This window comes from Moschus berezovskii, chromosome X (assembly GCF_049115385.1).
Source record: "Moschus berezovskii isolate FMDL1 chromosome X, NW_MosBer_1.0, whole genome shotgun sequence".
Taxonomy (NCBI): Eukaryota; Metazoa; Chordata; class Mammalia; order Artiodactyla; family Moschidae; genus Moschus; species Moschus berezovskii.
This window is the reverse complement of record NC_142488.1, coordinates 55,276,358-55,304,087: the sequence shown is the minus strand read 5'-3', so window position 1 is coordinate 55,304,087 and position 27,730 is coordinate 55,276,358. Positions and strand designations below refer to the sequence as shown.

The following is a 27,730-nucleotide window of genomic DNA, read 5'->3' as shown; positions in this document are numbered from 1 at the left end:
TTGGCTGATGAGAGAGCAAAATGGCCACCCTGGTTCCTCCTTGGACCTGCCATGCTTGTTCCTATTGTTCCTACCTCAGGGCTTCTGTACTGGCTGCTTCCTCTACCTGAAACTTGACTTGCTCCTTCTAGTCAATCAAGGACCCAGCTCCTTTTCCTTTCCTCAGTGAGGTCTCCCTGATTGCTCACCTCCCCCACAACCAACCCCAGCATTACATTCATTTTCCTCATAATGCTCATCTTTATCTGTTTTCCTCTCTTCAGCTAGATGATTAGCAATTTTTTCCTGAAAAGGGCCAGATAATAAATAGCTTAGGCTTTGTGAGCCCTACGGTCTCCCTTACAACTCCTCAATTCTGCTGTTGTAACACTAAAGAGCCATCATCAATGTGTAAATGAACAAGCGTGACTGTTTTGTTTGTTTGTTTGTTTTGGTGGCCTGTACAGGGAGCATGACAGTTTCAATGAAGCTTTATTTGCAGACGCTGAGGTTTGAATTTCATGCTAATTTTCAACTGTTACAAATTCTTCTTTTGATTTTTTTCCAATCACTTAGAAATGTGTAAGCCATTCTTAGCTTGGGGGACGAACAAAAAGGCAGTGGACTAAGTTTGGCTGGCAGGTCATATTTTGCCCTTTCTTGTGCAACTTCAGGGATTTCTTGTTCAACTTCAGGGATTATTGTCTGCTTGATCTGCTGCTATATCCCCAGCACCTAGTTGCCAGTATCTCTGGGAGATGTTTCCTGAGTGAGCCAGTGAAGGGATCTATGTGAGTTTTGTAGACAGCTACTGAAGGGCAGAGAAGTGGGTGAACAGATAAGAGTCAGTAGAGTCCTCCTGTCCATTTACGCATGTGAACCTGGGAAGGCTCCCCTAAGAAGTCCCAGAAAGAAACGAAATACTGATGCTAGAGTTGCAATTTAGCATCTTTATTTTTCCTCTTTAGCTCAACGGTGATCCTGACAAACAGCTTCTAGAAGGAGGAGGCAGAAAAGATTGGACTGGGCAAGGGTTCTTCAAGGACCTAGCCTCCTCCTCCTCCTCCTCCTGTAGGGTTGAGGTTGGGGTTAGAGTCATGATCTGAGCTTGGCATCCCCTGAGGAAGAAGGGAGTGGACCACTCTTCAGCCTGTGGCCATGTTTATGGGAACTGGGAGAGCAGTCCATCTCCTTCCACGTGCACGGGTGGATGCATACCGGGACCCAGGTGAAGCAGGGCTTGGTCAGTGTCCAGATACATGGCTCTGGCCTGTGGCCCAGTTGGCAAACATGAAACCTAGGCTGATCGCCATGAAGAGGACCCCCAAGACACCAAAACACAGAGCCTGTGCGTGAGAGGGAGAAAAGATGGGGCTGGATGTGTACCTACACCCAAGCTCCTCCATCCCCTCCAGAGAGTGCTGCATTCATTCCTGATCCTCCTTTTCTGCTCTCTCTCCTTCTTTAAAACCAACCCCTTCCTGTGACTCCTCCTTCCATCTTCCTAGAATTCTTCAGGGAGTACTCTCCCCCATCTTCCTTGAAACTGTTCCAACCTTCTCCTAATAGTGCTCCTTCCATCTGTCTGAAGCATGCTTCCTCCACACCAACCCCTTCTTGAGTGCTTGCTGTCTTCTCAAACCCTTCTTGTGCTCTATCTGCTCAGCCTCTTCCTATGACAATCTCCTTCATTCTTCTAGACCATCTGCCCTCTCTCCTCCAAGCCCCCTCTTGAAAATGTTCCTTCAAACTTTAGCCATCCTTGAATGCTCCCTCCTCAGAATGCTCCCTCTTTCCCCAGCCCTCCCCTGGAATGCTCACCTGGATCTTGGGCCAGGAGTAGAGGGGCTCCACCTCAGAGGGCACAATGCGGAGGTAGAAGATGCTGGGAAGGATGAAAATGAGGCTGGGGGCTGAAGTAGACCCTGAAGGACAAGCAGGAAGGAAAGAAGCAATGTAAGATTAGGGTACAAGGCCAATATTAGGTGGGGTTTGGGACTAGGGATGGGGATACAGACCAATAACCCCAAAGATATCCCGGATGGTTGGCACACAGATGACGAGGACATTGACCAAGACAAGCAGGATCAGTGCTATGGCCACATGGCGTGGCCAGCTGAAGGCCTTGCTTGGAAAAAGTAGCTGCTGCAGAGCCCGGCGGATCTGTGACCAGAGTACGGTAGGATGAGGGTCAGGGCTCAAGTACTGCCTCCCCTTCTATGTATTTATCTGTCTCTAACACCACCCATAGTCTGAGACCCCTGATTTCTCCTCCATATGACTCTACCTCCACTCTGTCTGACCATCCATCTGCGCCTCCACCTTCTAAATGAGCATACCGCATCCCTTCTGCTTGACAGTCCATGACCCTTCTGGGTGATCATCCATCTATGCTTCCACTCAGTGTCTGAAATCTTGTTCTCCTCTATCCAACTATGTCTACCTCCTCTGTCCTGACGACCCACATGTCCTTCCACCCTGGGGTCCCTGCCCCTCTCCCCTCATCTGATGACTTCCATCTCCCTCCTCTGTCTGCTCAGCCAACCTCTCCATCAGGTGTCCCTCCTACACCTCGCTACTTCTGTCTCCATCCTTTATCTGTCCATCCCTATTTCTTCATCTTGAATATCCATCTACCTATGCCTCTGCTGATGCTGCTGCTAAGTCACTTCAGTCGTGTCCGACTCTGTGTGACCCCATAGACGGAAGCCCACCAGGCTCCCCCATCCCTGGGATTCTCCAGGCAAGAACACTGGAGTGGGTTGCCATTTCCTTCTCCAATGCGTGAAAGTGAAAAGTGAAAGTGAAGTCGCTCAGTCGTGTCTGGCTCATAGCGACCCCATGGACTGCAGCCCACCAGGCTCCTCCATCCATGGGATTTTCTAGGCAAGAGTACTGGAGTGGCTTGCCATTGCCTATGCCTCTACCCTCTGTCTATTCCTGCCTCCCTCTTCTGTCTAGTCAGACATCTGTGCCTCCCCCCTCGAAATGACCAACCCTGTTCTGATTATTCATATTCTGCCATCAATGTCCCCCTTGTGTCTGACCGTCTGTTTTAGCCCTCTCTGTCCATCTGACAACTCTATCTTCCCTATCTGTCCATCCCAGGCTCCTCTATCCGTCCATCCATCCACTCCTACCTCCACCCTCCATCCAAACATTCCTGCCTACACCCTCTACCCATCCATCCATGCCCCTCCACCCTGTAGGCCCACCCTCGCCCCCGACATACAGGGAACAGCACGACTGGCACCGTGAGAGTCACAGCGAGCAGCACCGCTAGACGGACACAGAGGATGAGCAGGTCATGCTGGCTGTACATGTGCAGCATCTCCGCCTCCACGCTGCCTGGGACACGGGACACAGGCGAGGGGATGTGATTGGAGCACCAGGACCAGTGTCCCAGAAACATATATGAGTGCACACACACACACAGACAGTGACAGAATCTCAATGCAGGGTGTGTATGGTCCCTTTGGAAACCGACGGGTCTGAAAGCATGTGGGGAAAGTGCTGAGGCTCCTGCCTAGTAATCTACGCAGTCCCCACCCTAGCTCTCGACCCGACCCTGGCCCCAGGCCCACTCACTGTAGAAGGTGAGGTATCCAAAGGTCGCCGTGAGCCCATACATGCAGAACATGGCCCCAATGGACACGTTGGCCACAGCCTGCATTCTGCGCTTGGAGGGCCTGAGGTATAGAGGTCATAGAACTGTCATGTCCAGACCTGTGGACTTGGTCCAGGCCCCTCCAAACCAGCCCCCACCCTCTAGAGTCTTCCCAGAGCTGATGTTCAGCTAGTACACACTGGGATGCCCAACTCTGCCTTCCCTGTATCGGCCACGCCTCCCTTCTCTATCCATCCCTCTCACCCCATGTGACCAACTCTGCCTATCTCTTTGCCCATCTCTGTCCTTCTTTTTCATTTGACTGACACAGCCTCTCCCTCCATTCCGATTATCCACATTGTCCCCCTGAATGATCATTCATGCATTCCTCCCATCATCATATCATCCCTGCCCTTCCTTGGCACATCCATATCCCTCTCCATCTGACCTTCCCTATATCCCCATTCCACCCACATATGCCACCCCTTCATCTGATCTCAGCCTCTCCATTTGTCCATTCACACTGATATTGGATGTTAAAAGGATAGAATCATTAAGCCCCAATTAGTAAAGAGTAACTGCGTTGCATATCCCAAGGCCTCCTGGCCACCTCAAACCCCTCCCTTGGCACACTCTGGCCACAGTCGAGCTGTGCAGTGCCAGCTGTGACAGACATTATGACTATCACCCCACTTGCTGCCCTATCACCCATACCCCTTGCCTTCCCACTCACCGGCAGAGCTCTGTGTAGATGGGCAGCACTTCAGGGTGGCAGACAAAGGCAAAAGCCATAATGGGCACTGTGTAGAACATCTAGGGGAGTGGTCCAAGTACAAGAGATTAGCAACTAAGGGCTCCATCTTCTCCTCCCCACCCCACCAGCCCCACCAATGCCTTCCACATCAGACACATGGAAGCCCCCGATGTCCAATACCTGGCTCCACTCTGAGCAGAGTGCAATGTGACAAAACCAGAGGACCTGCGCGCAGTGCAAGGCACTGACATATGCCAGCACACCAACCTGTGAGTCAGCTGTGAACATCTGGGCCTCACAGCTGGTGTTGAGCCCCTGGATGGGAAGGCTTGGGGAGCTCTTGCTCTCCACTGCTGTTTCATTGTGGCCTACAGTGCAGCCAAGCTGGAACTTCTTATAGATGACCTAGAGGAGGAAGGGTGGGGAAATGAGGTCATGGGGAAGGCTATGTCCCAATGCCCCAAACCCTTTCTCTACTTTTGCACGTCCTTCTCCCTCAGACTCACCGAAATGAGGAAAAACAGCATACAGGTCAGAGAGAGACCACTGGTATACCCCAGGTAGCCTGCAAGGGGCAATATACAGAGTCTCAGAAATCAAGGGAACCCCACCCAAGCAAATATCAACCCCCTAGTCTGACCTTCAATTCAAGGCCCCCTCACCCCAATTTTGTCACACTTTGCACAAACTTCTACCTGGGCCAGCCCCCCAACACTTGACAAACTCCTATTCTATTAAAACCCACACGAAACAAGCTCTCCCCTGGTATTCCACAGCCCTTGAAAATTGAGATTCTTTGAATCTGGCTCCCCTTCCCTAATTCCATCATCCAAATGACCAAGGCAGGAAGCTTCTTACCTAAGTGTCTCATGAGGGCCAGTGGCAGGATGATTAAAACACTGACAATGATGATAAGGAGGTTTCCCTTCAAGAACCAGTCCCTAAGGAAACAGGCAAACATAGTGACTAACTGCCTACCAAAGAAAACTGTCAAGCAGACACTCATAGAAGATAGCCAGACAGGTTTCTGCACACAGTCAGGAGAGATGAGCTGACCCCTCCAGGTGGTTACAGGGACAAACAGCACAACAGGAATGACAGAAACAGCCAAACAGATTATCAGACTATCAGCCACACACTGTCCGAGGGATATAGCTGGGAACACACACATAGCTGGACAAACTGTGTCATCAGACCTCAAGTGGACATACAGTCAGATGGGCAAACAACAGCCCATAACAGTGAGATTCGCATTGTCCAACACAAGGTACCAGACACAGAGTGAGCCATGACCCTGGTATGTCTAACAGGTAGAACAACAGTCTGATGATCTCTTGATGATCTGCAGAGTCGACAAAAAGTCAGAAACACATATGATTGTTTGAACAACTCAAGGTTTGTTGAGCACTTGAAAGTAGTTGAGCCGATTTGGCCACAGAGTCAAAGATGGAAATTGAGACAGAATTAGCCAGCTGGCCATGCTGTTGGAACCAAGCTCAAAGAAAGAGAGGGATCTGTACAGATATTGGAGGGAGGTGTCTAGGCAGGATAGTGTGTTAATACAGAATTGGCTGAACAATTGTTCATTTCTTCAAAGAATTTTATTAAATAGTGCTTAATATGTTCCAGGCATTCATATATTCTCTTCCTACTAGACACACAGTTACAAACCAACAAAGCACCACTGGTCATATATGCTGCCACTGCCGCTAAGTCGTTTCAGTCGTGTCCAACTCTGTGCAACCCCATAGACGGCAGCCCACCAGGCTCCCCCATCCCTGGGATTCTCCAGGCAAGAATGCTGGAGTGGGTTGCCATTTCTAGTGGGAGATAATTATAACAATTAGACACATCTAGTCACATAGACCGGAGAAGGCAATGGCAAGCCACTCCAGTACTCTTGCCTAGAAAATCGCATGGACAGAGGAGCCTGGTGGGCTGTAGTCCATGGGGTCGCTACTAGTCGGACACGACTGAGAGACTTCACTTTCACTTTTCACTTTCACGCATTGGAGAAGGAAATGGCAACCCACTCCAGTGTTCTTGCCTGGAGAATCCCAGGGATGGCAGAGCCTGGTCGGCTGCCATCTATGGGGTCGCACAGAGTCGGACACGACTGGAGCGACTTAGCAGCAGCAGCAGTCACATAGACAGTTAGCTACCTGAATGGCTTCAGGGTCAAACCAAAGATCTAAGAGGATATGCAAAATCAGCTATCATATACAAACAACTGAAAAGATTCAGCCAACAGACAGATACAGAATCAAACACACAATTGGCTGGATGTATACTTGGAACAGGCAAACATACATGGTTGGAACCATAATACAGAAAACATATACAGTCACAGTTGAGGCTCACACACAAACAGCTGGAAAGAATTAGCCAGAACAATGGTAACCAAGTTAAACACAAATCATTTATACATTAGATTAGGAAATAGCAACCCACTCCAGTATTCTCGCCTGGAAAATTCCACGAACAGAGGAACCCTAATAGGCTACAGTCCACGAGGTCACAAAGAGTCCAACAAGACTGAGTGACTGAGCAAGCACGCACATGTATACATAGCTGGCGCCACGGTACACTGCACAAACACGTGCACACACTCTGCTGGAGTCAGTGACCATACACTTATACCTAGACAGATTCAGCCAAGCCTAATGGACCCAGAATCAAACAGAATCCACCGGCCAGAGAAAGTCAGAGTAAGCAAATGTCAAACACACATGGCTGGAGTCACAGTATATAGGACACAGCTGTAGTCAGCTAGCATACACATGGCCAGAGAATCTGCCAGTACAAGAGTCACAGAATCAAACCCGTGGACAGAATTTAGGTCTACTGGAAAGGTGTAGCCACAGGGGCAACATGAGAGTACACTGGACACATGGAGTCAGCCGGAACAGTCACAAAAATCAACGTGTGGTGTTACTCGACTCCACTAGCCAGAGTGACAGTCACACATGCTGCTAGCATCACAGTGCCCAGGAATCGCAGTCTGCCCAGACCGGCCTGCCCACAGCCTCAAAATAGAAGACCTGGGAGTCAGCTGGACAGAGAGTTGAAGCTAGCAGCCGGACCCCACAGGCAGAATCAGTGGCCTGTGGGTCAGAGCCAAGGGGTGTTGCACACTCACCCCTCAGGGTCCATGTCCAGGAAAGTGGCGATAACCAGGGGAAGTTCGGATTTGATGATGAACAGGTAACTGGACATGGCTGGTGCAGGTGGGGGCAGGTGTAAGCAGAAGCATTCCCCTCCTCTCCCTCCCACTCCAGCCTGGGAAAGCCCACCTCAGCCCACCCTCTTCCCCCAAGCTGACCCCCACCTCTCAGAGTCCTCACCCCCAACATTGTGCAGACAGATGACTGCCGCCACCACTATTTTCCCCGCAGGCCCCAGCGCCCTCTGTCCCAGCTGTTCATAGGCTCGGATTCCTGGAGGGGAGGGGACCAGAAAGGGACAGGTTGTGGGTCCAGGAGGCCAGGCCAGGGGTGGGACAGCCTCCCAGGGCCAGATCCTGGGAGCTAGGGAGCTGGGGCTTGGGCTGACTGGGTCTCATTGCTCAGAGCTGGAGGTGAGGGTTAGGCAGTTAGGATTGGTCTTGGGACTGGAGTCTGGGAGGTAGGATCTGTGGCCAGGGAGAAGGTTGGGGGCCAGATGTGGGTAGTGGGGGTCTTGGGGGTCCTACCATGGCTTCACTCCATTGAAGCCATGGTAGGAATGAAGTCTGAGATCCGGGGCTGTGGCAGCTTGGGAGCAGGGGTGGGGGGCGGATCTTGGGTTGTGGGGCTGCCTTCCTTGCTAAGTAAGCTGGAGACCGAGGGTAGAGTGGAGTGGTCTGGAGTAGGGAGGGTCTGAGCAACAGGCTTTGATGGTCAGACTGAGGGCTGAGGATTGGGGCTTGCGAATCTGGGAGCCCAGATAAGGTATGAGACCCAGGGTAGAGTCTGGGGTCTGGAGCCCAGAGAGTTGAGTGTGGTGTCTGGGGTTCTGGATCCAAGTTCTGAGGGGCCGGTCTTGGGTCTGGAGGCCAAGGTCTAGGTGAGCTCTGGGTCTCACCTACAACACCAGCACAGGTCAGCAGGAGATGGATGGAGTACGAAGACAGAAGAGCGATGCACAGCAACAAAGCCCTATGGCAGATGGCACTGCTCGGATTTGGCCTCCAGGCCTCCCGGCTGGCCCCACAACACCCAGCCCCCACCCCAGACTGCCTAGGACTCACAGGAAGAGGAGGATCCCCGTGTGGGCCATGGCATAGGCCAGCCCCAGGATGCCGCTGCCCATGATGGCGTTGCTGAGGTTGAACACTGACATTCCAAACGATGTCTTCCCCTCGAACTGCTGGTAAGGGGCAAGGCCCAGGGAACATGGGGAGGGGGACCAGGTAAGGAGACTAGGGACGAGGCCAGTGCTGGGGCTTTGGGAAAGGCTAGGGAAGAAGTGACGGGGGCAGGGAGAAACCCAGGAAGGGCCATCAGAAGAAGGAAAAGAATTTGAAGATGGGAAGAAGCTGGGAAAGGGAGAGCAGGGAAGGGTGATTCTAGAGGGGAGCAGCTGGAAGTAGAGAGGAAAAGGGGAGGGTGGGGAAGAGACCAGAGGCAAAACAGCTGAAGGGAAGAGCTGGGGAAGAGGGAGCAGTAGGGGAGGGTCTGAGCTGGGCAAGATACAACTGGGATGGGTCCTGTGGGGTCACTCACATCCATGAACTGGGCCGGTTTCCTCCCAGGAGAAGGACTATGGCTGGGCAGGAAGCCCTCATGCTCCTGCCTGCAGGTAGGATAGGCAGAGAAATTGAGGAGGTGATGAGAAGGTAATTCAGACCCCTGACCTTGACCCCTTGGGCCCCCGACTCACTCCACAGCACTTCCAGGGAGGGCTCCATTCATCTTTGGATCCTGCAGTTCCATCCTGTGGGCAGAGAAATGGGATGGGGTGGTCAGTTATGGAGCAGGGTGGCTTACAAAGTGGGGCGACCTAGATGAAGGGGACTGGTGCTCTGATGGCGATGGACAGATACAGAAACAGAAACACAGATGAGGCGAGGGGAATGGGGACAGAGGGATGAGAGAGACAGGAAGGAAAGTGGAGAGGATTGGAGACAAGAGGGAGAGGCCCAGGGAGAAAGAGATGGGAGAGAGACAGAAGGGAATCAGAGAGGGAGAGACGCCAACAGTTTACTCATTGAGACACGGAGAAAAAACAAGGCAACCAGAGATAAAGGGGTAGGGACAGAGACAGAATGAGAGATACCGACCCCCCAGCAGACGAGATGGCCATCTGGAGTGGGGACAGCCTCTCCTCTCAGACCCCAGACTCACTCTCTCTTGCTCTCGGTTTCTCTCCTTCCCCGGTCCCCCGAGCACCTCCCCCTTCCCTCCACCCTCACCGTGTGGTTAGGCCTCTCACTCCTTACAGGGACACGTGTCGACCCGACTGCCCCACCCCTCCTAACGCCCCCTACCCCCCTCCTCCCCGCCTGGGCTGCCAGCCTGAGCAAGAGCTGATGCAACCTGTTGAAGGGGCTGGGGATGGGGTAGGGGGCAGGCTCGGCGACCCCAACCCTGCTGGGGACAGGACACAGCAATCTGCTCTCTGCCACAACTCTGAATATCCTCGCTAGAGGCCAAAGGCAATTCTCCAAACTGAACCCCCTTTCAGGGATAGAAGTGACCCGGGGACTCCCATTTAATTCCCCTCCTAGGGACTAGAGAGGTATTCTCCAGGACCTTTGTCAAGTCTTATAGACCCCTATTTTAGTAGAAGCCACTTTAGAGACACTTCCAGGCTTGAGATTGTTTCTGGACTTGGGGTGTCTCAGGAACCTCGCCTGAGCCCTAATTTCCCCTCGTGAGGAGAAGCGGTCCCTCAGACAGTCATCAAAAGCCCACTCCCAGTGCCTGATGTGTTTCCTGGGGTGGGGTATCTCTGCAATCCCCATGCAAGCCTGGAGTCCCCCTCTTCTGGATGGAGTGTCTCTAAAGAAACCCCCAGCCCTGAACTCACTTCCTGGGAATGCCGTATCTCAGAAAACCCCATTCAAGGTCCCCATCATCACTAAAACTGCCTCCAGGAAACCCCCTAACCAAGCCCTGAATCCCCTCCGTGGGTCAGGGAAGGCTCTCAAGGAGCCCCATCGTTAAGCGTGAGCACCCTTTCAAGACTCCCACCCACTCCTGGATTCATTTCCTGGGATCTGGGTACCAAAAGGACTCCCCCTTCCCGTTGAATTCCTCACTAGGACTAAAATAATCTCCAGGGAACCCCTGAGACCCCTCCCAGGACCCCTGTTCGTGCCTTGGCATCTCAGGAGCCCCCTCGATGGCCAGCACCCCCTCCTCACCTCCCTGCTCCTCTCAGCTCTTGAAGCGGCAACTCAGAACTGGGGCTCTGGGACCCCGCCACCGGGCGGCAGGGCTCCCACTCAGCCAGACCCTGCCTTCGCCTGCCCTCTGACCAATCAACACCTCGGGTTTTGTCGGTGGCTAATCAGCACTGCCGGTGCTCCATCTGCCCCGCGGTTTTTTTTTTTTTTTCCCCTGTAGAGTTTTAACTTTAATTCAGTTTCCCTCTTCTGGTTCTGGGTGGGGGAAAGAGAGGGGTTGCCTCCCTTCATCTGAACCCACGTTGAAGGAAACAGAGGTTTCCTGGGCAGGCGGTGGAGAGGGACTGAAAGATCAAGGGAACAGACCCACATCTAGAGAGAGGAAAAGACGGAGGGAACTGACTCAGGTCAGACACATGGCAGAATGGAATGGATGGCAGGAGGAGAGACAGAGATAGAAAGAGAAATGATCTCAAATAGAGACGAGCAGGCAGAAGAAACAGCACGAGCACAGAAAACAAGAAGGGACAGGAAGACACGGGGAGTGTGAGGGAGCGATAGACAGGCAGCTGGGCAGCAAGGGGAGAAAGACTCAGAAACGGTGGGCAGGGAGAGGCTCATGCAAGCTCCTGGACAAATGCAGATGGACAGGTGGACACAGCCAGACACATCCACAAACAGAGATTAGGAACAGACACACTGGCCCACAGGGACAGAGCAAGTGGCTGAGGCTGAGAGACACATAGGGGGGCAGGTGGCAACAGACAGAGAAAGTCAGATTCAGGCAGAACAGCAGACAGATCGGAGGACAGCAGTGGGACAGGTTGCAGGGAGAGACACAGCCAGGCCACCACAGGCTGACCTCAGACAGATAGCCCAATGGAGAAAGGACCCTAGATCTTGGGGGTCCCCAGAGGGAGGCAGGGAGGGAATTTGTAGTTGGGTGGAGAGTGGATACATGCTGTCTGTAAATTAGGCACGCCCTGAATTCCTGGACCCCAGCCTAGGCGTTGGGTGGAGCCTGTCCACGCCCTAAGTGAGGAGTCCCACTGTCTGTCTGTCTCTCTTAAATAAGGGTCTGTGTGTTGACTCCATTCGGGCATGTGACAGGCATGTCTGTTTCAGGCGAAGCATGTGTCTCCTGCAGGAAGTCAGGCGGGTGTACATGGGGTCCGGGCCCCACTTGACTGGGCTGCTTGAGGCCCAGGTGGACAAGAAGCCTCTGTCCTGGCCCCTCCACCCACCTGCCCGCCCCCCACAGGGAGTATAGAATTCCCGGAAAGGCCAAAGGCTGGCCAGGGCTTCAAAGCTAGCCTGGAGGCTTCCACCCCACTGGCAGCGGGAGGAGGGTGAAGGATGGGGCAGTTTCCTTCCCCTTAGCAAGAGAGGGGCTCTCGAACACTCAGGGATCACAGCCCCATCCAGGGGCTTAGAGATGGAGGCAGACTCACCACCACCCACAGAGGTACACTAACTCCCGTGCAGACTCACAGCCACATACGGAGAATACAGGCTGACTGATTCAAACACACACAGACTGCACATGGAGAGCCGAGGCAATGGGACAGCCACGCAGAGGGGCTTAGTCTTCTAAGTATCGCCATCCACAGCCTCAGTGCTGCACACGGAGATAACAGACGGATACAGGAATAGGCTCACACGGCTTTAGTGCTACTGCAGACTCACAGACGTCATCGTCACCCACAGACTCACAGCCACTTGAAAGAGAACCAATGGGCCAATCACACACAGACTCACAGCTACCCACAGAACCAGAGCACGCAGACAGATACAATTCCACATAACCAACTACATTATACACAGTCCCAGCATCTCCCACACACATGATTCCAAGTTCAGACGACCCGGAGGCCAACATTCAGGTTCAGCCTCTATAGTGATACCTCTGTGCATGTGAACTTGTGTATAAACTTGTGACCACATACAGCTCTGGTCACAGAGAGAGGCACCCACAGCCAGACATGACTGTAGAGACAGAGAAGCCACAGTCACAGGTACATGCACAACTGCACTCAGGAAAACAGGTGCACACAGCTGTGTATACACAACTATTCACAAAATTAAGTCAGGGAAGATGTGCACAGAGAACACACATATAGTGCACAAACGGGAGAAACAGGGGTGCAGAAAGTACACTTACTATCATTCAGTTCAGTTCAGTCGCTTAGTCGTATCCGACTCTTTGCAACCCCATGAATCACAGCACGCCAGGCCTCCCTGTCCATCACCAACTCCCGGAGTTCACTCAAACTCATGTCCATCGAGTCGGTGATGCCATCCAGCCATCTCATTCTCTGTCGTCCCCTTCTCCTCCTGCCCCCAATCCCTCCCAGCATCAGAGTCTTTTCCAGTGAGTCAACTCGTCGCATGAGGTGGCCAAAGTATTGGAGTTTCAGCTTTAGCATCAGTCCTTCCAATGAACACCTAGGACTGATCTCCTTTAGAATGGACTGGTTGGATCTCATTGCAGTCCAAGGGACTCTCAATTACAAAGAGGAAATCCAGAAAATATACCTAAAACTGTTTGAAGAAGAAACAAAGGAGCATTTGCTTGCACCAAAGGAAATACCCTTAGGACACACACTCCAGTATTCTGGCCTGGAGAATCCTCATGGACAGAGGAGCCTGAAGAGCTACAGTCCATGGGGTTGCAAAGAGTTGGACACGGCTGACTGACAGCACACATAGGACACACACACCTACAGCCACTCACGAGTAGAGACACAAGCATGGTGATAGAGAAGAAAGACACACAGACATCAGAGAGAGACACACAGAGAAGAGACAGACTTCTTACCCATGAGCATTACAAAGGAGACACAGAAGCACTCTGAGAACACACACATAGCCCCACAGAGATGAACTGCACGAGCAGACGGGACCAACAGACAGTTGCCAAAAAGGAAACACAAGTTGGATAGGCAACCGTGGACACAAGACACAACCAGGCAAGTAACATACTAAGACACATGTGGAGCTCACATACATGTGTTTGTAGCTGGGACCAGGTATAGGCAGCTGAGACACCCTCAGGGTATTCACATGCATGCATGCGTGCACGTGCACACACACACTACTCCCCTGCTACCCGGGCCTACTGTGTCTCTAGTCTCTCTCCTCTTCTCCCCAAGAGCCATTACACACCTGTGCCCCAGGTCAGCCAGGGAAAGAGACACCTGTCAGCCGAGACCTTGGCCCAAATGACTAGGGGGCGGGGGGATGGGGACTGGCTAGGCCGGTGTCTAGATTTCAAGAAAAGTCTGAAGTATCCCATCCAAAGAACTGGTGAAACTCGAACAAAAACACAGATGCCCTCACCCATTATCACCCAGCAGCAGCTTCCTACTCTGATCATCATCCTCCCCTTCCAGGGCCACCCCAGCCTTTAAACATTGCCCAGCACAGGGCCACCTGGCACATGGCAGAAGGCCAATAAATGCTGCTTATAAAGGGTCATACTATCACCACTATTATTTTCATTTCTGCCCAGTGAACTCTTCTAGGGGGGAGCAAGCCTTCATCCGGCTCCACGCCCCATCGCTCAGCCAGTTTCAGGGCACTGCAAATAGCGGGTGTTCCACACATGTTGGTAGGAGGAAAAACAAAGGGAAAGTGAAATCTGGCTGCAGAGGCAGCCTGCTTTAGAAGGAACAGATGTCTTTAAGCTTGACTGAGGCCTTGAGGCTGTGCCAGGGATAAGAACGTGGTATTCGTTCATCAAAGTAGGGCCGTTTCTAGGGGTCATTTAAGGCTTTTGTTGGTTCAGTAAAGCAAACCCTCATGTGACATTTGGGATTGCTAGCAATCTATTAAGAGTTGGTTTAAGTTCTTGTCAGTTCTTCTAAGCAGACCCCTGCTTTTCATTAAATCACTGCACAGCAGCCTTCAGGGGAGGGAACCATGGAGCAAAGCTCGAGTTTTCCCAGCTCTGCCACTTAGGAGCTGAGTGGCCAGGAGCAAGTCTCAAAATCTCACTGTCAAGCTTTCCACGGGATTAACTACTGACGACTCACTGGAAAAGACTCTGATTCTGGGAAAGGTTGGGGGCGGGAGGAGAAGGGGACGACAGAGAGTGATATGGCTGGATGGCATCACCGACTCTGTGGACATGAGTTTGAGTGAACCCGGGAGTTGGTGATGGACAGGGAGGCCTGGCGTGCTGTGATTCATGGGGTCACAGAGAGTCGGACACGACTGAGCGACTGAACTGAACTGAACTGAACTCAGGGCCATGGGGAAGACTGAAGGAATTAGTATAGGTAAAGCGCTAAGAACAATGCTTGACATACAGTAATTGCTCAATAACATCTTTGTGAAAGGAATCAATGAACTCTTCTCCTCCAGTGAAAGCAGTCCCCCACTGAGCTGGATTTAGGATTCTAATCTCTCCTTTCAGGCAGGATCCCCATGGACAACTTTTCTGTCCCTCAAAGCAGCCTCTGGACGGCAAGACTTCTTGAGGCAGTGTCTGGTCCCCTGTGCCTGGACACCCACCCCGCCCCTCCCCGCCTGGACACCCCCCCCCCCCGCCCCCGCGTTTCCCTCAGGTGGTAAGATGCCCTCCAGCACAGGGCCGGCCTGGCAGCTCCCCTCTCTTTGACCTTTTCTGGAAGCTGAGGGGAGGACAACTTTACACTCAGTGGGGTGCTGGGTGGGAGTTGCAGGCGGACACTTCACTTCGGGAAGAGCCTGGAGAGTTCAGAGCTTGGCTCCTGTTCCCCAATCCCCCCAGCCCTGCTGGAGGAAGCAAGTTTCTTTGCAAAAAGTTAAACATCCTCTTTGTGAGAGGCAAGAAAACAGGACGTGGGAAGCGTCCCACTGGGTGAACCTGGGCCCCCAATGCCGGGCACCTCCTCCTCTCTGCGGAGCAGCGCCTGGTGGCCTGAACTCTTGCTTTCTCACACATGCTAACCTCTAAAGGGGGGGCCATGTTCCCACTGCCCCCCACAATGCCCCTGAACTCCAGTGACAAGCTCTGGCTTCCTCCCTGGCTCTCCAGGGTCTGTGTCTGGCTGTCTACACCTCCGCCAGGGCCCCACATAAATGCAGAGCACACCACTAGGGAAAGAGTGAAGGAACAAAGCAATAAAAGGGTGAATTCAGCAAACATCTACTGAATACCAACTGTGTGCCGAGCCCTATTCTAGGCGCCAGGGAGGCAACAGTAAACAAAACAAAAGAAACCCCTGCCTAGCAATGCTCACATTTCTAAGGAATGATGAATTGGTTGTTCAGTTCTTTGGATACTCGCCAAGCTCATTCCCACCTCAGGGCCTTTGCACTTGGTGTTCCCTCTGCCTAAAATGCTCTTCCTCCAAATATTCGTAGCGTTGTGTTCCCCTTCCGGCTCAGCTCAAATGTCACCTCCTCTGAAAGCCTTAGATGACCACACTAAAATAGCAATTCAATCCCTGTTACTCTCCATTCCTTTCATCCTTTATTATTCTTTATAGCTTTTATCACCACCTGACATAACATTATTTATTTATATTTAGTGCAGTTACTTTAGTAAGTAGATATATATATAGCAGATTTATATATATATATATATATCAGCATATAAATTTATATAAGATGATATATATTGTACATATACTATACAAAATGCAAAAATATATTCTATATTTCCATATAATGGCATACGTATATTTATTGTATTGTTTACTAATATATAATTTATATACCAGTAAAAATTAGACATCACCATATAATTCTATGTCACCATATACATAGTAAATGGCATGTGTTTACATATCTAATATTATATGCATATATACATATCTTCCTTTTCCTCATCTGTAAACGGGGGAAACACAGCTATTACTAAACATGAAATTATATGAACTTACAACTAATTTAAATTCTGAAAGGCGATACTCAAAATTCATCACTTATTGTTTTACTACATTTCATTATTTCTATGCTCCTGAGAGATCATTTATCCTTATTTTATTTGTACAATGAAGATAGTACACAAGGTGCACTACTGCATCTCTTCGACTGTGTTCCCTGACTACACCTTGGTAAGCTGAAATCTGACAAGATAACAGTGTGTAAACCATGGAAACTGGCAAATGTTAGAAATCAGGGCTTCCCTTCCCTCTCCACCTAAATAAATGCTTGTTAACCATTTACCAGCACATCACTGAGAGCACTCAGAAGAGTGCCTGGCACATGGTAAATGCTATAATGTTTCCATTACTATATTTGCTTGTGCACTGAGTCCAGACGCAGTCTTTTTTTTCTAGGTCCGAGCTAAAAGTGTTTGAAGAACACAGCATTACAAAGAATTAGTGTGCTGAACTGCACCTATTTAATCTTTCCAGTAACTCTAGGTGGAGTCTGTACTATTTATTATCTTCTTTCTACAGATAGAGAAACCGAAGTTCTGAGAAGGTAACAATCAGAATGAGCTATCAATTAGCGGAAGTGAGATTTGAAATCGCAGACCAGTAACTTTCGCGCGCCCGCGCACTTAACTAACGCACTCTCCTTCCTCTCGAGTTCACCACCCCAAAGGTAACTGCACTTCACGGTACGCGAAAAATAAGTAAGTGCCGGCGTGTGCGTAGTATCTTGGGAAATGTAGTTCACAGGCTCAAGATATACAGTTGTCCAAGAAGGGAGGGGCGGAGAAAAAGGCGATTTTTTAGCCTAATAACAAAAGAGCACAGTCAGTTCTTAAGCCTCGCGACATTTCGGCCTCGCCGTGCGAGACTTCGGCGGCTATACTAGCGCCCGTTGCATGCTGGGAATGGCAATTCGCCAGACCCGCTACGTCGGCACGGGTTGCCGGAACTCACGTGGTGAGTTCAGGTCCGGTCCCGGCTTCGCGCGAGCCACCGCATTCCACGATGACAGGCGTGGCACACTCTGGTCGCCGTTAGGCATGCGCGACAGACTTTCGGAGTAACGAAGAACCCAAACTGAAAACCTACGACTTCTCACCGGTTTGCGCTCTCGCCGAGGCTTGTGCTGCTCACGGACCGGCCTCCTTCGTTCCATTTCTCCCCACTCCAAAAGTTGGAGGTAGGCCCTGGGGCGCGGAGGACTTGGGTCCCTACTGAGACAGTTAAGGCATGCCTGCACTGTCCCGCCAGTGAGGGAAGGAGGGAAGTTCGCCCTTGGTGCTGCAACTGTGTAGTTCGGGCAGCTGGCATTGTGTACGCTCCAGACCCAAGGTTGGTTTGGAGAATAGGACCGCTCCTGCAGGATGGGCTAGGGGTGGGGGACGGGGGCGCAGGGGTCCAGATACCGGCGGAGCTGCCTTGAAGGAGGTCTCGTGGTCCCAGTGGGGACTTGGGCTTTGAGGTAATGATGAGGAGGGACCGGTGGTGTAGCCAGAGGGCTGTTAATGGGTAGGTGTGGAGGTTTGGTGGGCTGCGTGGTTATAATAGAGGTCTGGCTAATAGGTGTGCCTTAGTCGATGTGGGGGCCAGTGGGGATGTGTTCGTTAATAAATGGGATGATAGAATGGGCAACTGGAAGATAATGGGAGGCAAGTAGCAGTGTGATCCCAGGGGGACGGATGGAGTTATGACATTCAAGGGGTTAATAAATAGTGATGGAGCATAGGGATTCAAAGGATAATGGTGAGGCTGTGGAAGGAATAATAGAAGTGAGGGGTCGTGATCAAGGAACTAATGGAGTAGTGATCAAAGAAGAGAGAATGGGGAAGCTCAAGGGGTATTGTGATCAAAGGATTTTAATGCCATGATCATTGAAGAAGTAATGAGAACAGAGTGAGCAAAGATAGGGTAATAGTAAGCTGCTGTCTGTGATCATAAAGTGATTGTTGGGTGGGGAGACCCGTGGGCAGTGAGGGGAGAACGGAGATCTGATGTATGATTATCAGGGATTAAGGTGAGTGTGGTAAGAAGAGTTTCCAGGGTCTAGTGATCTGTGAAGGATCAGTTGGAGGGCCGAGCTAATGGGGGCTGATAAATCATAGTAACTGAGAGTTTAATGGGGAACTAATAGACCATGGAGAAGGCAATGGCAGCCCACTCCAGTACTCTTGCCTGGAACATCCCATGGACAGAGGAGCCTGGTAGGCTACCGTCCATGGGGTCGCAATGAGTCAGACACGACTGAGTGACTTAACTTACTTACTTACTAATAGACCATGATCCTCCAGGTATTAGTGGAGGATGATAAAAGAATTATCGGGCTTCCCAAGTGGCTCAGTAGTAAGGAATCTGCCTGCAGTGCAGGAGATGTGGGTTCGATCCCTGGGTCAGGAAGATCCCCTAGAGAAGGAATTGGTTACCCACTCCAGTATTCTTGCCTGAAAAATCCCATGGACAGAGGAGCCTGGCGGGCTACAGTCCATGCGGTCACAAAAGAGTCGGCCCGACTTAGCGACTAAACAACAACAAAAGGAATAATTGGGGGCCTAATCATTTCAGGAGAGAGAGATAAAGGAGGTGGGGAATGCAGTGAGGTAGTGTGAGAGTAATGGAGTGAAAGCAGGGGATTAATGGGGCCTAGTAGGGCTTTACGGAGAAGGCAATGGCAAGCCACTCCAGTACTCTTGCCTAGAAAATCCCATGGACGGAGGAGCCTGGTGGGCTGCAGTCCATGGGGTCGCTACAAGTCAGATGACTGAGCGACTTCACTTTCACTTTTCACTTTCACATTGGAGAAGGAAATGGCAACCCACTCCAGTGTTCTTGCCTGGAGAATCCCAGGGACGGGGGAGCCTGGTGGGCTGCCGTCTATGGGGTCGCACAGAGTCGGACACGACTGAAGCTACTTAGCAGCAGCAGCAGGGCTTTATGACTAGTGGTAGCGAGGAGAGCTGGGGGTGGTGGTGAGATGTTATTGGGGATAAGGTGGGCAGAGAAGGGTTGATAGTGAGACTTGCAGGGTTTAATATGTGGAGTGTAAGTGACAGCAGTGGGAGGTGGACAGGGTCAGTAACATCATCTATGTGATAAGTGTTGGGTTTGTGGGACTTTGGGGGATCTGTTGTCTTAGTGATGGAATCTGTAGGGCGAGCAGTAGAGACTGAGACCTCAGTAATGGGATCCTTCAGGCTTGGTGAGCTCAGTGGGTTAGTGACTGGGCTCCAGCCTCGCCACCTGTCACATAGATCAGATGAGCCTGGTTTAGTTCATGTGGTTCTCACAGCCCTGCCGAGATAGGTAATGGCCCAGTCATCCACTTACTGATATGGGGCAGCATCAGCTTACTGTTGGCAGGTCCCTGGCCAAACAGTGTGGGAGATGGGACGGACGTCAAAAGACAAGCGAGATGTCTACTACCGCCTAGCCAAGGAGAATGGCTGGCGCGCCCGCAGTGCCTTCAAGCTGCTACAACTTGACGAGGAATTCCAGCTCTTCCAAGGTCCCCATTTGGCGGGCAGTTCACTGGGGGATGGGGCGGGCGAAGGGAATAGACAAGTGGGCTAGGTCTGCAGAGCTCCGTGTGGTAGGTGGGCTGACTTGGAGGGTCCGTGGGGCAGTCAGGAAGATGGCAGGTACTCAAAAGGAGCTGGGCATCTGGGCAGCAGGTAGAAATGGGTGTTTGGGTGCTTCCTGGTGGCAAGGGGTAAACTTCGCGGGGTCCCGGGTTGGAGAGGTGGGTGCAACTGACCAGTGCACCTTCCTGTGTGTGCTCAGGTGTGACGCGGGCAGTTGACCTGTGTGCAGCCCCAGGCAGCTGGAGCCAGGTACTGAGCCAGAAGATTGGGTGAGTGTGGAGTCCCAAATGGGAGGCTGGGAGGGCAGACTAGGTAGAGGGTGGACCGGGTGTAAAAACTGGGCTGACATGGACCGTGTTGTCCACAGGGGCCAAGGGTCTGGCCACGTGGTGGCTGTGGACCTTCAGGCTATGGCACCACTACCAGGTGTGTTACAGATCCAGGGGGATATCACCCAGGTGAGAGCATGGCTGGGGCTGTTGGGGTGTATCCTGGACAAAGGCCCCCACAATCTGGGATTTGCGGCAAGTGGAAAAAAGAAGAAGACAAAGAGACAGAGGTAGAGTAACTGAGAGAAACCAAGAGAGGGTAACAGCAGAGGAACAGAGCCAGCGAGTTGTCATCACAGAGACAGCACAAAATATTCCCAGAGATGGAGCCCAGTCTCAGGCAAAGCCTGAGGATTCGGCTGACCTGATGCTGCGGGCCGGGGCCAACGACAGGTGGACTGAGAGGGCTGTGGTGGGGGTGCTATGGGGCCACTCACTCATCCCTCTCTTGCACAGCTGTCCACTGCCACAGAGATCATCCAGCACTTTGACGGCTGCCCCGCAGACCTGGTGGTGTGTGACGGGGCTCCTGATGGTAAACAGCAGGGCTTGGGAGGCCAGGCGGGGGGTCCTTTGCATGTTCCTCTCTGTATGTCCCACCTCTGTTAGCTTCTTTTATTGCCTCTCCCCTGCACCATCAGCTGTTCCCGCATCTGGCAACTTCTCCCTACCTCTGTTTCCTGTTCTCTGCCTCTGTCTTCTCCTGTTTTGGTTTTGTCCACCCTTTTGTCATCTCTCTGCAACTGTTCCGTTACTGTTCACTTCTTTATTTTTTAAGTCAGCCATCTATCCATCCATTCAGTACATTTACTGAGCGTCTGTTGTGTGTCCGGCACTGTTATACATGTTGGGAGGATAACGTGAATAAAATTCTACTATTCTCTGACCTCATAGAGCTGGTGTTCTAGAGGGAGCAGACAGAAAAGAAACAAATGATTGAACTATATAGCATGTCAGAAGGTGATAGGCACCATGGGGAAATAATGAAAATGAGAGAAAGGGAGGGAATACCTGGAGGAATTTTAAGTAAAGTGGAGAAGGCCTCACTGCCTTTAGCATAAAGACCTAAAGCAGGCAAGGGAGTGGGCTAGAGCACATCTGAAGAAAGAGCAGTCCAGGTAAAGTGATTGGCACATACAAAGGACTTGAGGCAGGAGGGTGAAGAGCGAGATCACTGTGGCTGGATCAGAGTAAGCAAGCGTGAGAGTGGTAGGACGTAAGGTCAGTGAGGTAGTGGGAATCAGATCCTCAGGTGGCTCTTTCTGGGCCTCAGTGGTGACTTTGACTCCTTCACTTAGACAAGAGCATGGAGAAAGCCATGGGATGGTTGTGAGCAGAGGAAGGCCATGCCTGATGTGTGTCATGACAGGATCCCTCTGGCTGCTGTGAGCAGTGTGAGGGCTGAGACCTGGGGAGGGGAGGCCACTGTAGTCATCCAGGTGAGTGGTGATGGTGGTGGAGATGAGTTGAGGAGATCTTTTGAAAGTAGTGTTGACAAAGTTTGCTAATGGCTTAAATGTGGGTGTGAGAAGAGAGTGGAGGGGGTGTGTGTGTATCAAACCTTGAAGGTTTTGGCTTGAATAACTGGAAGGATCAGGTGAGATGGGGAAAATGATGGGAGGAGCACGTTCCAGCAAGAACGTCAAGAGTTTGTTTTTGGATGTGTTGCATCTGAGACGTTCGTTCTGATCTGAATCTGGACTGGAAATAGAAGAAATAATACTCATGCCTAAGATTGTTTTGAGATTGAAAATGAGTGTCTTAGGGTTAGGAGCTCAGAATATGCATCCAGTTGGCAGATGTAGTCATTTGCATGCAGAACCTTAGCAGTAAGAGAGCTTGGTAAATGTTTTTAGCGCTCTAACCTCTCTGGGACAGGAAGATAGCTAGACTGTATGGCCCCCTAATGCTGTTCCTCTTGCCACAGTAACCGGCCTCCATGATGTTGATGAGTATATGCAGGCCCAGCTCCTCCTAGCTGTGAGTAACCCTGGCTGTCCCTACCTCAGTTTGGCCCCCTCCTGGCTGTCTCTACCTCAGCCTTAGCCATCTGTCCTGCCCATAGGCTCTGAACATTGCTACACACGTCTTGAAGCCAGGGGGCTGCTTTGTGGCTAAGGTAAGTCTCAGGGAACCTGGTAGGGGGTAGAGAGGAGTCCCCAAAGGTCATCCTCATGCCTCCATCTCTGCCTCCCCACCCTGCAGATCTTCCGAGGCCGGGATGTGACATTGATCTATAGCCAGCTGCGTGTCTTCTTCTCCAGCGTGCTCTGTGCCAAGCCCAGAAGCAGCCGGAACTCCAGCATTGGTCAGTGGGGTGGAGGGGCTGGGCAGGGGTTTCGAATCTCAGGGGCCCATGCCACATGGAATGAAGGCAGCAGTTGCCCCTCACTCCACCTTCTCCCCATAGAGGCCTTTGCTGTCTGTAAGGGTTATGACCCCCCTGATGGCTTCCTGCCGGACCTGACCAAACCCCTGCTGGACCACTCTTATGGTGAGAGCCCTGGGCCCCACACCTGGGGAGAGTCTGTCTGCCAGTGAAATTTTATGTCCCAGGAGGGCCCTTAGCCCCACACCGGGCTGAAACCCTGCCCCTTAAGGGAATGCTGTCCCAAAAGGATCCTCAGCCCCACCCTCTGGAAATTCCACCCCTGTAGGGATATTTTGGTCTAGGAGACCTGGTGAAAGTTCTATCCCAAGGGACACTCCACCTGCCTAAGGAGCTTCTAGCCTAGGAAGACTCAGTCATACCCCCAGGTAGAAACCCCACCTCTGTGTAGGAATTTTGTCCTGTGAGGGCCTTCAGCCTGGCCCCTGGAGGGAAAACGCACAGGGCTGCTCTTGTGTCAAGCATGCTTGAGTAAGACAAAGTCCAGGCAGCGTATGGCAGGTGGCCATAAGTGCAGTGGGAGAAAAGCAGGTTGGGGAGGGCTGTTTTAGAATGGGTGATCATGGAGGGCTTCCCTGAGGAGGTGATCTGAACCAAATGAAGGATTTCTGGTGCAGGAGTGTAAAGAGTAGCTGGTGGATATGTGAGGGAGGCCTCCGTACCCATCTTGGGTGCAGCCTGAGTCACAGCTGACCCCAGACACCCTGGCCCTGTCTTGTCTCATCTCTCCCTGCTTGTCAGATCCAGATTTCAACCAGTTGGATGGCCCCACCCGCATCATTGTGCCATTTGTGACCTGTGGGGACCTGAGCGCCTATGATTCAGACCGCAGTTACCCACTGGACGTAAGTGCCCTGCCAACAGTGGGTTGGATGGGGGGTGCTGTCCTCTGTTCCCAGGTCCTCACCATCCCTCCCTACGTGTGTCCCTGCAGCTAGAGGATGGCTCAGAATACAAGTACACTCCACCCACACAGCCCCCCATCTCACCACCCTACCAGGAGGCCTGCGCATTGAAGAAGAAGGGGCAGCTGGCCAAGGAGATCTCACCCCAGGACTGCCCCATGAGCACAGTGGACATGTTGCCCCAGTCCCTGGCCACTCCACAGCGCTACACCCTGCAGACCTCTGAGGTCTGAAAACATGGACCCAGCGCCCTCAATGCCCACAGTGACCCCCTCCTCGTGGGCTTCTTTCTGCCCTAAATCATGTGGTATCTGGGACAAACTTCTGTTTCCTAACTCCCAATAACTATAAAAATCAATTGGTAAAACCAAGTATAGTGAGCGGAAAAGCTTAACCAAATATCTGAGTCTCTCTTCTTTTTCTTGGGTAGGTGGAAGACAGTGGAATGAATTGCTCGTCTTAACATGTTAAGGTAAATTTGCCTTTTTAATCTAAGAATTTGAGTAAACAGCACCTTTAAGAAAAAACTGAGTAAAATTCTACTTTTTGAAATTTTTACATCAGTTGGTAAGATTTCAGTCAGCAGACCTTTACTAAAACTCATGATGTTATGTGCCAGGAACTGCCTTAATGATTTTACACATTGAGGTTCTCAGTAAACATTTTTTGAACACATGCTGTGTGCTGGGCATTGCTGTAGATTTGAGAATGGAGCAGGGAACAAAACAGGCAGATACCCTGGCCCTCAGAGCTTCTGGTTTAGGTAAGAGGTAATAATTCACAATCTGAATGCAGGATTTTCCACCCACACATACACGTACTATTTATCTTTCTCTCTCTGTGTCCACCCATATGTATATAATATGTAAAAGCAACCTGGGATATAAAAAATTTTAAAGCAAGGTAAAGAGATAAGGGCTTCCCAAATGGTACTTGAGGTAAAGAGAACCCACTTGCTGATTCAGAAGACATAAGAGACACAGGTTTGATCCTGGGTCAGGAAGATCCCCTGGAGAAGGGCATGGCAACCCACTCCATTATTCTTGCCTGGAGAATCCCATGGACAGAGGAGCCCAGTGGTCTACAGTCCATAGGATCATAACAAGTCAGACACAAATGAAGAGACTTAGCACATAGCACACAAGAGATCAAGAATTCTAGGGTCTGGCAGTTTGTGGTTTTTAAGAAGGTTATCGTGGAAGGTCTCACTGAGGTGATGTTTGAGCAGAGACCTGAAGGAGATGAGGGAGGGAATCCATGTATTAACCTAGGGTAAGAACATTCTAGGGAGAGGAAATAGCAAATGCAGAGGCCCTGAGGTGGAATGGTTGGGGAGCAATGAGGAGCCAGTTTGCCTGGAACAGTCTGGGCTAAACCTGTCAGTGCTAGAGGGCTTCCCATCCTCAGGACACCACTTTAGAGGACATCCCCGTCTGACAATGGCTTTGCAGTTTATTCAGACCAAGTCTACCATTAAAATAAGAAGTAAAAAAGATACCTTAAAAAAATGAAATGGCAGATCACAATGGGAAAAGATATTTATAATCCATACATGTATAGTATCCATGATATTTAAAAAGCTGCTATAAATCAATAAGAAAAATATGAGAATGCCCAATAAGTACATGAAAAGCTGCTCTTCAGAAAAATGCAAGCTAAAACTAAAAAGATTAACAACACTAAATATCTGAAAGGACATGCAGCATTGGAACCCTTGTATATACCAAGGGCAGCATATAATGGTGTAACTGCTAGATAATTGTTAGGGATTATCTGGTAAAGCTGCATGTGTGTTTAGTTCCACTAAGAAAGGAGTACTTGAATGTTCCTAACCAGCCTGTTTGTAGTACCCCCAGACTAAATACAGCCCAAACACCCATTAGCTATAGGATGGATCGTTAAATCCTGATTTATTCGCAGTGGAGAACTACATATCAAAAAGAATGAACATTGTATGCTTTATGCATTTTCTGTGTGTTATGGTTCACAGTGAAAGTAGAGGGAAAAACTGCACAAAAATGTAGCTGAGAAAACAACGATTATAGTAGAAGACAGTGGGAAACATATTGGTTTAAAACTGCTTTTACTTTGACCTTTTAGTTAGCTGGCAGTCTGATAAGGAATCGGAAGCTGTTTGCTGTCAGGAAAACCAGAACTTGAGTTGATGAACTTGTTTTCAAATACCTCGTCAACCCATCCTAAACATACAGGCTCTGAGTAGGAACTTCCAGCAACCACCACGAACACAACAAGGAAAGAAACATCCTGGCGTGTCCGTCTGCACTGTAGTGGGGATTCTTGAATAGGGTCTTGCCTTTCTCTAAATCTTTCCAGTTGTGTGCCCTGAATATGTCCAGAACTCACCCTGAAAGCAGGGCTTCTTAACCCTGGGTAGAAGTCAGGGGTATTTGTGAACTTGATGGAGGGAAATCAGTTCAGTTTTACTAACTAAAATTTTAGCTTTACTCAGGACTCTGAATGCTGGCAGCAAATCAGTATTGTAAAATTACTTTTACAATAGTAAAAGCAGTGCCTGCAACTTTCCCACCAATACATGTCACAATTACTTGTTTATGTTATGTTACAGTTGTCATGGGCATCTTAAAACATTGGTCACTACTTTGAATAAGATCTTTTTTAATTTATTTTTTTAATTGAAGGATAGTTTCTTTACAGAATTTTGTGGTTTTCTGTCACAAATCAACAAGAATCAACCATAGGAACACCCACGTCCCCTCCCTCCCAACTCCCTTCTCATCCCACCCTTCTAGATTGTCACAGAGCCCCTGTTTGAGTCATACAGCAATTTCCCATTGGCTGTCTATTTTATATATGGTATTGTAAGTTTCCATACATCTCACCCTCTCCCTTCCCTCCTCCCCAACCATGTCCTTAGGTCTGTTCTCTTTGTGTGTTTCTCCATTACTGCCCTGAAAATTAATTCATTAGTACCATCATTCTAGATTCCATATATATGCATCAGTACATAATATTTATATTTTCTCTTTCTGACTTACTTCATTGTGTCTAATTGGCTCTAGGTTTGTCCACCTCATTAGAACTGACTCAAATGTGCTCCTTTTTATGGCTGAGTAGTATTCCATTGTATATATGTACCACAACTTCTTTATCCATTTGTCTGTCAGTGGACATCTAGGTTGCTTCCATGTTCTAGCTATTATAAATAGTGCTGCAGTGAACATTGGGGGTACATGTGTCTTTTTCGGTCTTGGTTTCCTCAGGGTACATGCTTATGAGTAGGATTGCTGGGTCATATGGTGGTTTTATTCCTAGCTTTTTAAGGAATCTCCATACCATCTTCCATAGTGGCTATATCAGTTTATGTTCCCACCAACAATGCAAGAGGGTTCCCTTTTCTCCAAATCCTCTCCAGCATTTATTGTTTATAGACTTTTTAATGATGGCCATTCTGACTGGTGTGAGGTGGTATCTCATTATAGTTTTGATTTGCATTTCTCTAATAATGAGTGATGTTGAGCATCTTTTCATGTGTTTGTTAGCCATCTGTATGTCTTCTTTGGGGAAATGTCTGTTTAGGTCTTTTTCCCACTTTTTGATTGGGCTATTTTTCTGATTTTGAGTTGTATGACCTGCTTGTATATTTTGGAAATTAATTATTTGTCAGTTGTTTCATTTGCTGTTATTTTCTCCCATTCTAAGGGTTGTCTTTTCACCTTGTTTGTAGTGAATAAGATCTTATAATTTGATGTACTAATTAAAGTTCATTTATTGTAGCATCCCAGTGTTGTTTCATTTTAATACTATACTTTTTCTTTTATTGGAACTGTAATTGATATATTGATATAATATGTGTAATTTGAAAGTATATAACATAATGACTTAATATATTTATATATTACAAAATGACTACCACAAGTTTAGTTAACATCTATCACAACACATAGTTAGAGTTTTTTCCTTGTGATATGAGCTTTTAAGATTTGCTCTTGGACTTCCCTGGAGGTCCAGTGAT

General features: G+C 49.9%; 2 protein-coding genes across 8 annotated transcripts; one reads left to right on the top strand and one right to left on the bottom strand.

Annotated features, from left to right (window-relative positions):
- Nucleotides 1–909: 909 nt before the first annotated feature.
- Nucleotides 910–10,783, bottom strand: SLC38A5 (solute carrier family 38 member 5). 3 transcript variants are annotated; one of them, XM_055438327.2, is made up of 16 exons: nucleotides 10,687–10,783; nucleotides 9,201–9,254; nucleotides 9,044–9,113; nucleotides 8,569–8,687; nucleotides 8,403–8,476; nucleotides 7,685–7,777; nucleotides 7,480–7,558; nucleotides 5,199–5,281; nucleotides 4,847–4,905; nucleotides 4,608–4,745; nucleotides 4,320–4,399; nucleotides 3,568–3,668; nucleotides 3,212–3,327; nucleotides 1,998–2,142; nucleotides 1,801–1,904; nucleotides 910–1,325 (listed from the first exon to the last, which is right to left on the bottom strand). In XM_055438327.2, exons 2-16 carry the CDS (start codon nucleotides 9,251–9,253, stop codon nucleotides 1,224–1,226), a joined length of 1,416 nt encoding a protein of 471 aa, XP_055294302.1. In that variant the 5' UTR covers nucleotide 9,254; nucleotides 10,687–10,783; the 3' UTR covers nucleotides 910–1,223. The 3 variants fall into 3 exon arrangements, with proteins under 3 accessions (XP_055294302.1, XP_088690402.1, XP_055294303.1); XM_088834276.1 differs by having other exon boundaries at nucleotides 8,569–8,684; XM_055438328.2 differs by lacking the exons at nucleotides 1,998–2,142; nucleotides 3,212–3,327.
- A 6,664-nt stretch (nucleotides 10,784–17,447) lies between these two features.
- On the top strand, nucleotides 17,448–27,494 carry FTSJ1 (FtsJ RNA 2'-O-methyltransferase 1). 5 transcript variants are annotated; one of them, XM_088833705.1, is made up of 13 exons: nucleotides 17,448–17,718; nucleotides 19,893–20,037; nucleotides 20,313–20,382; nucleotides 20,481–20,571; nucleotides 20,899–20,977; nucleotides 22,370–22,422; nucleotides 22,508–22,561; nucleotides 22,648–22,750; nucleotides 22,853–22,936; nucleotides 23,573–23,676; nucleotides 23,832–23,963; nucleotides 24,167–24,208; nucleotides 25,837–27,494. In XM_088833705.1, the coding sequence occupies exons 2-12, from the start codon at nucleotides 19,917–19,919 to the stop codon at nucleotides 24,197–24,199; spliced, it is 924 nt and encodes a 307-aa protein (XP_088689831.1). In that variant the 5' UTR covers nucleotides 17,448–17,718; nucleotides 19,893–19,916; the 3' UTR covers nucleotides 24,200–24,208; nucleotides 25,837–27,494. The 5 variants fall into 5 exon arrangements, with proteins under 5 accessions (XP_088689831.1, XP_088689830.1, XP_088689829.1 ...); XM_088833704.1 differs by having other exon boundaries at nucleotides 17,449–17,718; nucleotides 23,579–23,676; nucleotides 23,766–23,963; XM_088833703.1 differs by having other exon boundaries at nucleotides 17,451–17,718; nucleotides 19,879–20,037; nucleotides 23,766–23,963.
- The last annotated feature ends 236 nt before the right edge of the window (nucleotides 27,495–27,730 follow it).

Coding starts and splice junctions, on each gene's coding strand:
- FTSJ1 (XM_088833703.1), top strand. CDS start 19,917: ATGGGACGGACGTCAAAAGACAAGCGAGATGTCTACTACCGCCTAGCC. Junction 20,572..20,898: donor TCCAGGGGGATATCACCCAG/GTGAGAGCATGG, acceptor TCTCTTGCACAG/CTGTCCACTGCCACAGAGAT. Junction 23,964..24,166: donor ACACCCTGCAGACCTCTGAG/GTCTGAAAACAT, acceptor TTTCTTGGGTAG/GTGGAAGACAGTGGAATGAA.
- SLC38A5 (XM_055438327.2), bottom strand. CDS start 9,253: ATGGAACTGCAGGATCCAAAGATGAATGGAGCCCTCCCTGGAAGTGCT. Junction 5,282..7,479: donor CTGGACATGGACCCTGAGGG/GTGAGTGTGCAA, acceptor CTGTTTCCTTAG/GGACTGGTTCTTGAAGGGAA. Junction 3,669..4,319: donor ATCTACACAGAGCTCTGCCG/GTGAGTGGGAAG, acceptor TCTATACCTCAG/GCCCTCCAAGCGCAGAATGC.